The 12,070-nt window shown below is 56.7% G+C and overlaps 1 protein-coding gene across 3 annotated transcripts in view; it reads right to left on the reverse strand.

Annotated features, from left to right (window-relative positions):
- Positions 1-3,140: 3,140 nt before the first annotated feature.
- LOC136016941 (GRB2-related adapter protein-like) overlaps positions 3,141-12,070 on the reverse strand; it is a 32,593-nt gene continuing 23,663 nt past the window's right edge. For 2 of the 3 annotated variants that reach the window (XM_065684724.1, XM_065684723.1), the window contains 2 exons: positions 10,259-11,705; positions 3,141-6,557 (listed from right to left, as the gene is read on the reverse strand). In XM_065684724.1, the coding sequence (XP_065540796.1) occupies positions 6,144-6,557; positions 10,259-11,705 (1,861 nt within the window). In that variant the 3' untranslated portion in view covers positions 3,141-6,143. The remainder of the gene's footprint in view (positions 6,558-10,258; positions 11,706-12,070) is intronic. The other variant, XM_065684725.1, reaches the window with a different exon arrangement.

Raw genomic sequence — 12,070 nt, forward strand, 5'->3', positions numbered from 1 at the left:
TTCTTGTTGAGGAGCAGGTTTTGTGCTCCATGCTGGGGCTGCCCATGTCTGCTCCTCACCATGGAGCGGCTGCAGAGGTTGAAATGCTGCTGCAGCCATCAGGGAGCAGGGGAGCACCTTCCTCTGCCCCACCAGCACCCACCTGAGCACCTCTAAATGGCTCAGGTGAGGTGGTGCAAAGCTTCCCTATCCATCAGTAAGGGCATTGCAGGTACCAGCAGCACCTCAAAGTCTCTGCCCCTCGGAAGAGATCCCCTCCTGCCCCAGCAGCATCTTTAGGCTCCTGCCATCCTCCTGACTGGTTTGATGGCCCAGACCATTGAGCTGCAGCTGGGGATGGGGGAGCTGGTCCTTGGCAGCCTCTTGCCAGCAGCGTGGGTGCCAGGAGGGTGAATCCTGCCCAGCAGAATGTGAAATACCAGCTACAGCCACCCCTGGGGTGTTGGTACCAGCCCCATCTCTGTACAAAGCATGGTGAGATGCCACTTGAGAACAGGGCACTGGAACTGGAGGTACTCAGGGCAGTAAGGAGGTAGTTCAGGTTAGGGTCTGATCCTGCAGAGGGCTGAGTATCACGGTGCAGGCTGTGGCAACACTGATGCTCCAAAGCATCCCCTTTCTGACCCTTCCATCCCACTGTCTGCATCCAGCTGAACCCAGTTACAGATGACTGGAGCTGCTTGTGCTGCTCTTTGGAGGTAGGTGGCCTGTGACACCCATCTGCAGCAGTGACATACGGGTCCCATATGGGACCCCAGCTTCAGCGCTGGCTTTGGAGTTATCCTATTGGCACACACAACACAACATCCTCTCTGTGCCCATAGTTTTGATCGCTTCCCTGCTGTACCGCTCCTGGGGCAGCCCTTGGGTGCTGTCTAGGAAGTGGATGTCACCTTCCCCAGCCCCTGTGTTTCCTCCTCCATGCACAGACTGACCTGTACTCGGGGGCCCTCCTTGTGCAAGTCTGCCTGGGCTGGGACCTTTACCTCTCCACTGTCCTGATGCTGGTGGTCGCGGGGCTCTTACCCCATTGCAGGTGGGGTACTCAGTGCCTGCTGGCCTCAAATCGTTCTTCTTTGGTTGAACCATACCACTCACCCTCCTGCTTTCACTTTATTGCTATTACTTTTTGCTCCTGGAAAGTCTTTGGGGATTTATACTCCATGGGGATCACATTCCCTGCCCTACCCAGGCAGTATCTGAGCATCCTTCTTCAAGCGTCAGCTCAAGCAATGACTCAATACTTGACCTCTGCTTTGTCATTATAGCTTTCTATTTGTAATAACTCCTCCTCCATCATGTAGTTAAGTGCTTTCTTGTGCGTGTACCTATTTGTACCAGCAACAATCAGGGCTTCTCCTATTACAGGACTATTACTATGGAATCTACAGGCTGAGAGCCCTTTACCCAGCTCATTTCCCTCCCACTTGCCCTGCCTGCAGTGCAACTTGCTGCCTTCCCTTTGCAAAGCTCTTGAGGGTATTTCTCACCTATTCCTCTTGCAGGGTCAGTCCCTGTGGTCCCATAGGGATCTGGAGGCAATGATGGAGCTGGAGTTGGAAACTGTGGGCTCCTGGCTTTCAGTCCCACTCTTAGACCATGGGACCCTGTATCCCTGCCAGCCCTTTTGGTCATTACTGTAGGTGGGACATTCCCTCCCCTGCAGTAGATTCTCCCTCTCTATCTCATCCCAGGCATCAAAACGGGACTCAGTTTAAGCATATCCGAAAGAGGGTGGATTTTGCAAGACTTTGGTTTTAAGCAAATCCCATCTCAGGTATTTTTCCTGCCCACAAGGCTTGTCGTGATGCAAGCGCACTTCAGTGTGTGTGTGTGATCATTGCGTCACCCTCATCCCAAGAACATCCCTCCAAATCCCAGGCACGGCCGGGGAAGGTGCAGCCCTGAATTCCTGGGATGTGAGTCGGGGACTGGGGTTGAAGCTGGTTCAGTTTTCAGCCCGTTTCCTCCAGCTCCACTGCTTGTTAATGCTTTTGCTCATGTGCTGAGTAATTGCTTTCTGGCTACATGAGCAGCTCCTGGCTTTGCAACAGGTCCAGAGAGAGAGCTTGGGATGGAAAGGGAGGAATACTGCTGGTCTAATGGCCAAGGGGGACCCCAGTAAGCATCAGCTGGAAAAAACAACTGTGGGATTGGGAGAGCTGAGGGGGTGTAGGAAGGGGAAACCTCTACAATAGTTGGACTTGATGATCTTAAAGGTCTTTTCCAACCTAACTGGTTCTATGTTGCTGGGGAGAGGTGGGATGAGACCAACATCCTGAATGTGGTTTGCTTGCTGGAGGATCCAAAGAGGCTCATGGGCATCCTCCTGACTGCATGGGGACCTGGGGCTGCATCCTCCCCTCCTGCCACCCCTTGGCTCCCCTTCCCTTCCCGTGGCTATTGTCTGTCCCCCTCCCCATGTATGGGGTGCCATTCCCCCTCCACACTCCCACTGCATCCCCAAATGTCACAGCACAATGACAGGCACATCTCTGCCAGCACGGGCAGCTTTATTGGGGCTGGAGGACCGGGCGCCAGCGACTGTGCCTTGCCACGTTGTGCCTTGCTCTCCTGCAGGAGGGCTGGTGGCCGTCATCTACACCGACACGCTGCAGATGCTCATCGTGGTCCTCGGAGCCATCGTGCTGGTGGTGAAAGGTAAGAGCTGGGGCATCGTGGACCCCCCCGACAGGAGAACCCCCCCCCTGCCCACTTTGTGGTCTCAGAAATAAATAAGAAGACTCAGTCTAAGCAGTTCGGTGGCCAAGATGCACAGCAGGGCTTTGGCCTGCAGCAGTTGCCTGAAGGAAGTCTGTGATTCCCCTGTGTCCCCAGCCCCCTGTGCCATTGCCTTTGGGTGAAGATGCCGTGGAGCATCCCCCCTGGTCTCCCATGTGGTCATTGCTGCTCCACATATTGGCCTCTGGTCCGTGCTTCCGAGAGATGGATGATATCAAGTGTCTGATGGTGAAGCAGCGTTTCCAGTCCTGCTCTGGGAAACTTGCAGTGCTGTTGTGATGGGGGCTTCAGAACGGATCCCACCGTTGCAGGAGGTGGTGCTGCTGCAAGGCACTGCCGCAGGGGATTGATTCCATGGGGATGCAGAGCATGGAGCCGTGCCTTCATCCCGGTCCCCAACCCTCTCTGAACGCGCTCAGCACTGTTGTGTCTCTGTACCTGCCTCACGCAGGTGCTCATCAGCCTTATTCTGCCATCGGGACCCTGGGCCCTGAGGAGTAGGAGGCAAAAAGTCAGGTCCCAGCTTCAAAGGCAGGCGTTTAACTACAGAGGGCGATTCCAGAGAGGAATTCTGAGAGGATTCCCACCGTTCCCTGCAGCAGCCGGCTTCAGCGGGCAGGCTTTGACCCAGTGCCACACGGGAGCTCTGCTATGGAGGTGGGAGCAGCTCCGGACCTGCAGCCAGCCCGGTCCCAAGGCTGCTCCCCAGTGCAAAAGCAGAGCTCGGTCCTGGGCGAGCCCTGGATGAGCAGGATCTATGCACACAATACAAATGGGAGGACAGATACTTCCTGCAGAAGGGACAATAACGCCAGCAAGAAGGCAGAGGAGCACGATGCCTGCCCAAGCAGATCCGAGCGGCGGCCGCAGCTTTTGCATTAGCCGAGGCGCTCGGGCACAGCTGGTTGTTGTCTGAAGCCGTAGTTGGCCATGGGGCTCCCTGTGAAGCTTGTGCCTGGTGAGTTTGGCTGGGAAAACCCCCTCCAGCGGCTGCGGAGCCTGGCTCTTTTTGGCTTTGCCAACCTTCATGGTGCGTGCAGGGAGCCGAGGGTGCCTGCGACAGGGACTGGTCCAGGGGAGCCAGAACACGAGGTGCTGGTCACGGTTCTTGTCCTCAGGAGCCCGCAAGACCTGGAGGCTTTGTCACCTCTTGTCAAGCTCCTCTAATACAGGATGCTCTTCACAGTCTATGTTGTTCACGTCTTCAGACCGTGATATCTGCATCAGTGATGCTAATACCCATCTGCTAAGCTGTGAGTCCTCTGGGCCTGCTCTGCCTGGCCCATTGCCCCCCTTATTGCTGCTTGAAGGGGTAAGAAAACGCATTGCTTGGCTCTGAGGCTGCATCTCACCGGGGAGAGCAGGAGAGTTGTACACATCCCCTTGCATGGATGCTGGGGAGAGCTGCACAACAAGCGGGTGAGGACCAAAGGGGTGCAGACATCACTTTGCTTTGCAGAGAGCTCAGTGGCTGCTTCATGGTGGCTCCAGCATCACGGATAAGAGAGACCATCCCATCCTGCACCCACCTGGCATTCACATGGGGCTGTTAATCCCGGTGGAGCCCATGGGCTGCAGCCCGGTATCCGCAGGCTGAGCTCCCGCTGTCCTGGTGCAGGCGTAGGTGTCGGGACTTGCCGGTGAACACCTTTGGGAAGGGAGCGGGCCCGCACCCCCGGGCGCAAATCTCTGCCTCTGGAGAGCCTTTGTTGGTGCCCAACACCCATGCAAAGCTTGGGAGTAGCCGGCGCCTGGGTAAGCCAAGAGCTGGAGGGGGGCCAGGGCTGCTTGCACAAGAGCAGGAGGAGTTTAGCAGGGCTGACTCCCTGCTTTGCAAAGGGGAGGTGTGTGGGGGGGCACGGTGGATGATGCCCCTCTGTGAAGTCCCCAATAGCCTCAGGTCAGGGGGATGCCCTGGGATGGGGATGCAGGGAAAGGGCTGTCCTCAGGCAGGAGGGGATGATGGAGCAGGATGGGTGTCTGAGGCGTTGAGCTGGCACTTGATGCCCGAGGGGTTTGCTCTTGGTCTAAAGACAGCAGCGCTGGTGGGGATGGTCCTGCAGGAAGGTGACTTCCCAGGACCATGTTCCCACTTTGGAGAGGGCTGAGCTGAGGGCCCCATGGGCAGGGTGGAAGGGATGCAGGATGCGACAGCTGGACCAGACGGGGACAAATCCACCAAGGGATGCTCATGGGCCTTGCTTTGAGTCCCCAGAGCCTCCTGTCTCTTACCCTGAGCACCAGCTGCTGTGGGTATGGGGGTGCCAACACCTCCCTGCTTATCTCCATGCTGCTGCATGGGTGGCCAACAGCATAAGGGGGCCGGTGCCTCCCATCCCTCCCTCATCCAAAAAGCGATGCCGCTGGCTCTGGAATTCTCCTGCTGGAGGTATTGGAGGAGCTGCAAGGAGCTTTCAGCCCCCCAGGAGCAGGGAGATGGTGGGAGGGGGGGGGGCCAGGGCAGAGCCTGGGGCTGCTGGCTATGGAGCAGCAAGGAGGAGCACCAAAGCAGCTGCCAAAGGGCTGCTTGCTAAGGCTTGTCCATGGCACGTACTCCTCAGTGGGGCTCAGGCCAAGGCGCAGACCTTGGGTTCCATTTTATAGGAAAGAAAGCAGTGAAGATGGCTTTTTTTTTTTGTTCTTTTTTTTGTTCTTTTTTTCACTGGTTGCTGGAGGTTTGGGGCTGGAGCTGCATGGGGGATGCTGGGGAAACACTCAGAGGGGTAGAAGACATTTGAGCACCTTGAGCTGTAGCACATCAAGTCAAAGGCTGCCCTAATCTCGCATTTAACAGTCCTAGGCGAGCTTCCCCTGCTCTGGCACCAGGGAGCTTTAACAGGCAAGTTGCTTTTACAGTACGAGGTCAAAAGAGGTGGGTCCCTTTGTCCCAGGACACAGGTCACCCTCTGAGGCTGGGCTGCCATGGGACCTGCTGTGCAAACCGACGATAGGAGAGTCTCTTAAACAACTACAAGCAAACACGACCATGAAGGAGCCCTCTTTGGGCAGCACCTCTGAGTCAAAGGGTTGCGGTGAGCTTTGCCAGCCGATCTCCGGCCACCGGAGGGGCTTCGCTGGCCTCCAACCCAACGATGCTTTCTCAAGGAGATCGGAAGTTACCCCAACCTGGAAGAGGCCTATCTAAAAGCTGTGCCATCCAAGATCATTCCCAACACGACCTGCCACCTGCCCAGAGCCGATGCCATGCATCTCTTCCGAGATCCAGTCTCTGGAGACCTGCCCTGGACCGGGATGACTTTTGGGCTGTCTATCGTAGCCATGCGGTCCTGGTGCACCGACCAGGTAAATGTAAACAAGATTCCCCTGCCCCATGTAACACAGCATTGCCTGGGGTCCAGGCACGCTCTACTACGGCTCTCACCATGGAAGTCCACCTTTACCTAATGCTCCTTCTGGCTGCTGGGCTCAGGAGGCTTCTTTTTGGAGTCAATAGAAGCACCCGGCGCTCCCGCAACCCTGCTCTTGAGGTGCTTGGATTGGGACAGTTTGGAAAGCGGGATGCCGAGGGGTGTCCTCATCTCCTCCGTTGTCTTCTGGCTTTCCGGCAGGGAGCTTAAGCACTTGCTTGATGTCCTGGGATTGCTGGCTGAGACGTGGCCGGGCTGCTTGCTGGGGCTGAAGGCTTTGCTCTGCCAATAGGGCTGGCTGCCTGCAATGGTCTTTTTGGGTTCGGCTCCATCCCCTCTGTATTTGGTGGCCCCGGGGGGTTTCTCATGTGTTGGGGAGCAGGAGACCTCCTTGCCTTGTTCTCTGCCCACGGGGTTCCTGGGTCGGTAGCGGTAGATGTGAGTCCCCTGTTTGTTAAAGAGTAGAGAAAGAGATGAGCTCCTGGTGTGGTAAGGATGCTGGTGCCTGGTCCTCATGGACAAACCCCTTTATCACCTGGTGCACTCCCTTCCTCAAATCCTATTGAGACTGGTGGCAGCTCAAAGCCACTGCTGCTCCTCTGTTTCTTGCTCTGGCAACACATTGCCCTGCACACTGCAGCATCTCATCAGCCCAGGGGCTATCCAGGGCCAAATCACTGCTGCCTGGAGACCCAGAACCAAGGATGCCAGTGGCATCTCAACACCTTCTCCCCAGCAGCAGCCTGAACACCCATCTTAATCATCTAAGCCCTCATTTCAGGCCCAAAGAGCATTCAGTCATCCAGACCCAACCTGTGGGATGAGGCAGCTACCAAGATGAGATGAAAGGATGGAGAGGAGGTGGGATGAGCAGACAAGTGAGCAGCAGCACCGCTGCGGGGGTGGCTGTGATTACCCGGGTTGAGAGACACGTTTGGATCAGGTCTGAGCATCGTTAATCTCAGTTGTGGCCCAGGTAAAGCCTTACTGCATGGCTGCGGTCACCAGATACTTATCTTCCCCTTTGGGTGTGCCTGCACCGCAACGTGGAGGTGTGATTGCACCCTGTGCACATGTACCCGGGCAAGATGGAATCCAACAAGCGCCGGTGCTGATGGCAGGATGAGCTGGGGCTGGGAGGCTGCAGCGCTGGCTGCACCGACCTGCCCTGCTGTGCCGTGACCCTCACCCTGCTGCTGGCATCATCTCAGTGCCCAGTCACTTAGCACCAGTATCCCAATGGCCCTCGAGCTGATGCCTCCTGCTTTCACCATAGGGGTTGCATCCAAGCAGTTTGGTCTTGGGTAACGCTAGGTTGATTTAACCAGATGGCTTAAAATCAGTGCTAAGCTCTGAGATGTCTGCAGGTGGGAAGGACCAAGGGTGATTCAGCTCCTCTCCCTTCGAGGTCATTATGTGCTGATGTGGTGCGTGTGGTGCCTGAGCTGGGCTGTGAGTCCTGTGGCTCTTGACATGCTCTGGCTCTCAGGTAGATGCTTCCCCAAGCATCCCACCCCAAGAACCAGCACCCCATCCTTTTTGCCCACCACGAGGTCAGGAATGGCTGCTGGATGCTGAGCACTTACTTCTCTGTAAGCCTTTGGGGGAGAGTTTAAGCTCTTTTAAAGCCAGCACTTCCTATGGATTTTGCCTGTTTAAGAGATTGCCTCAAAGCCCAGGGCTGGCTGCGTTGGGGATGGACATGGCTTGGCCAGAGCTTTGAGGTGTGATGGTTTGGGCAGTGTGGGTGGTGAGCTGCGGTAGGAGCTGGCTGCACTCTGTGTCCATTTCATTGTGGGCACTCTTTGGGGAGGAGGTGGAATAGAAGGGGCAAGAAAAGAGAGGATGGTGGTGGTGGGGAATGGTTGGACACACTGCTGTGGTTGCACTGGGATTTCTGGTGCTATGGCGTAACACAGACCCAATGCTGGTCTGGAGAGAAACCCACCCAATTTGGGTACACATCTATGTTTGGAGCTGCGTTTGGGCCCAGCGGCTCCAGCATTTGGAGATGCTTGGGATGCACTTTGGCAAGGAGGAGGCTCACATGGAATGGATGTTGGTGGCTTCTCGGCCATTGCCTGGCTCTCCCACAGGCCATCGTCCAGTGGTCAGTCTCTGCTAAGAGCCTGAGTCACGCCAAGGCTGGCTCCATCCTGGCCAGCCACCTGAAGACGCTGCCCTTGTTGGTTATCATCATGCCAGGGATGATCACCAGGGTCCTGTACCCAGGTAAGGGCTCTGCTGAGCGGGCATGGAGCTGGCAGGGTGGGTAAACAAGGAATGGAGGGGGGGGGCTTGTCTGGAACCCTCTGCTCTGCACAGACCTCAAGGGGTCTGCAGGGACAGGAGAAGACCTGAGTGACCCCTGCAGTGCATCAGCCAATGCTACCGTGCTCTCTCAACCATGCAGCTGGGTGGGAGCAGGGCTGTGTGTACGTGGGCAAGGTGATGCTCTGCGGGTAACTCGGGTGCTGTGTTCCCAAAGTGATGGAAAACCCGTGATGTTTGCCCTGTGGCTGAGCCTCCACCTGCATTTTGGGCTATGGGCCAGCACGTAAGAAGTGTGGATGCAGAATGAAAAGCTCTGGTAGTGGTTGATGGTGATTCTTTTTGGATCCGAGGTTTCTAGGAAGTTAATCAAGGGTTGCTTTATTAACTTTGCACATGGGAGGAGCTCTTCCCTGCGCATTTCCATCAGTTGAGGGCTGCTTTTCCCAATCCCGATGGTGTTGTTAAGTACCTGCCTTTCATCAAAGGGCCGGGACAAGTTATTGCAGGAACACCAATGTCCACTCTGAGCAAGGTGGCACCAGAGGCCTGGGTGCAGAGCATCAAAGCAGAGCTCCTCGCCCTGCACAGCTCCGCAGGGCACGAGGGGATTTGTGATGTGATTAAAACCCTGCTCTGAGCTCTGTGGCGCTGGCTGGGAAGGGAGAAGCGAGTGGATTCGGGGCTTGTAAATCTAATTCCCTGTAAATACAGATTAGATGCTCAGCTCGGGTAACCTCAGGTGGCTTCAGTGCTTTCAGCTGCTGATTTAGCCCTGAGGGTTTGAATGCCCTGAAAACAGCGGGTAGGGAGCCTTGAGAAACCAAATGGCTTCATAGTGGTGCAAGAGGCTGCAGTGCTTGGGTGGAAATAAGGGACTGACCCTGCGATCCCCACTGAGTGGATGGGGTGATGCTCCTGCTGTGGTGGGGATGCTGGTGTGCATCCCGTGCTCCAGCAGTGGGGATGCTGGTGTGCATCCTGCACTCCATCAGTGGGGATGCTGGTGTGTACCCTGCACTCCAGCAGTGGGGATGCTGGTGTACATACACCCTGAGCTCCATCAGTGGGGATGCTGGTGTACATACACCCTGAGCTCCATCCGTGGGGATGCTGGTGTGCATCCCGTGCTCCAGCAGTGGGGATGCTGGTGTGTACCCTGCACTCCAGCAGTGGGGATGCTGGTGTACACACACCCTGAGCTCCATCAGTGGGGATGTTGCTGTGCATCCCAAGCTCCATCCGTGGGGATGCCGGCGTGCAGCCTGTGGCCATGCACCCCATGGGGTGACAAGGTCTGGCGTCACTCGTGGAGCAGCCACGAAGCTGCTGACTGCAGCGCTCGCCCACAGAGGTTGCCGTCCCTGTTTCTCTGTCTTGCTCTGCCTAATTATGTGTCCGAGTGCTTTTACTTTGATGCTAATCACCCTTGCGAGGAGCTAGAAAACAAACCCGAGGAGGACACGCCTGCACGCACAGTCTGTCCCTGCCTGGGCACGATGCCACTGCTGATGGGCTGTGGGATGGCGCTGTACAGCCCGGAGCCGCTGGGCTCCATCCCGCAGCTCAATGCCATGGGATAATCCTTAATTCCCCCAAAACCTTCCCTTTGCCAGCCGTTCCTATTGCACTCCCGGCCACAAATGGCTGTGTCACGGCCACCACCTTCCTGACCAAGAGCACCTTTTGGGTGACTCCTACCACGGCTGCATGCGGGGCATTATTGTCCTATATGGGAAGCCTGATCTCAGCATGTAGGACGCGACACCGAAGCCAGGGATGACACCACGCCTCGGCTAAGCTGGCTGGGTCACCTCCAGGTTTGCAACCTTTGTAGGGTGGAGAAGCATAGGGAAGGTTACAGCAAGGAGTCCTACCTGCGCGGCACTGCTGGGGTAGGAGCTGTTGCCATCCAGGATGGTGCGGGGCAGCACACACCTGATCTCCACCGCGTTGCTCCTCCTCTTGTTGGCATCCTCCATGCGGATGTGCTTTAGGGATGGGAGGCTCCCCAGGGGGCTGAGGAAGGTGCCTCGGCTGATGTGAGGGTCACTGAGCTTCCTCTGGATGGGAAGGATCTCCCCGTTGTGGGTGACGTCCGAGTTGGTTCTCCGGAGCGGTCCATAGCGGTCCCGCACCTCGAAGTACTCATCTGAGATGGAGGAGGCGTTGGAGCGGCGGTAGCTGTGGTCAGCGGAGCTGCTGGAGTAGCTCTCCTGGTCGCTGAGGGTGATGTACTCCTCTTCCTCCTCCTCCTCCTCCTCTCCCAGCCCATTGTGGGCACAGGGAGGCCCTTTGTCTGCCTGTGGCCCTGCCATTGACCGGTCTGGCTGGAGATGGCAGCTCTCCATTGAGGCTCCGTTGGTGTTCTCCTCCTGTTCCTGCTTCGCACCCCCATGGTCGGTCAGTGGTGGCTGTGCGTCACCCTCCAGGGCGGTGCTGCTGTCACAGGCTGTGAGGACTTTGGTCATGAGGATGCCAACAGGAGTGGTCCTTGGCTTTGGGACTGGAGGTTTAACGTCCTCCAGTGTCTCCTCTGGTGGCTTCAAGTGGTGACCCAACGGTGAAGCAGCAAACGAGCCTGATTGCCTCATTGTCCAGCTGGTGCCTTCAATGGGGCTGGTTGTGGTGGCTGCAGGAGCTTCCATGGGGATCTGTGGGGTCTGTCTTTGGCAGGGGGACACCAGGAGTTGCTCTTGGTCCAAGTTCTTCTTGGCCTCCATCTCCCTGTTCTTCAGCATCTGCCGGTGCTGAGCGCTGGCCTGGGACACATCACACACTTTGATGCGGTTCATCTGCGAGAGCTTCACGTTCTTTACCTTGGGGTCAATGATGTTGATGTAGCCCAAGACCTCGCTGCCAGGCTCGGGGTCGGGCTCAACCCAGGTGGGCAGGTAGTCAAACATGTTGGCTTTCTCCAGGTTCAGGAGGCCAGGGTGGATGAGCAGGGAGAGATCGGCCACATCTCCGTGCCTGTCACCCCCCTGGCCCTCAGGCAGGGCTTTGCCTTTGGTGTCCACCTTCTGGTTCTTGTCCTGGGTCTCGGATGAGGTCTTGCTGATCTGGTCAGCGCTCTTGGCCTTCACCAGGGCGTATTTAGGGTTGATCAGCTTCTTCACCACAGCGTTGGCCGGGGTCACCGGCACTACGGAGGGCAGCGTTACGGGCTCGGGTTCGGGCTCTTCGCCCACGGAGATGGATTTGAGGCTCACCCCTTTGGACATGAGGTAGAGCTCCTGGAACTGCTTGTCGAACGCCTCCACCACTTGGCCTGAGAGGACCGTGATGACGTTTCGGTCCGTCCTGGCCGCGGACCAGGTGAAGCTGGAACAGAAACGCGTTGGAAAGTCAGTGCTTGTTGGTAAATAACACACCTCTGCCCAGCCCTGGCTTCCCCCGAGGGTTTGCTGCTGCTGGCAGGGACACGAGCTCACCGTAAACAGCAATCACAATGGGATCGAAAGAGCAGCGCTCAACCCAGGTGGGAATGAGGGTTTCAAGTCTTGAGCACATTGGGACTTGAAGTAAGGGGTTTGCTGTGGGGCGGTTGGGTTTTCTCTTCAGTGTCGGCTGCTTTTCCCTCCTCGGTTTGGGTTAGTTAAGAAAAGAGGCTCTGGATGGGCTTTTTGGTGTGGCCAGGAAGCAGGAAACGTTTCAGTTCCATGTTTATAAATCTCATCTTTCAGAGC

This window comes from Lathamus discolor, chromosome 6 (genome assembly GCF_037157495.1).
Source record: "Lathamus discolor isolate bLatDis1 chromosome 6, bLatDis1.hap1, whole genome shotgun sequence".
Lineage (NCBI taxonomy): Eukaryota > Metazoa > Chordata > Aves > Psittaciformes > Psittacidae > Lathamus > Lathamus discolor.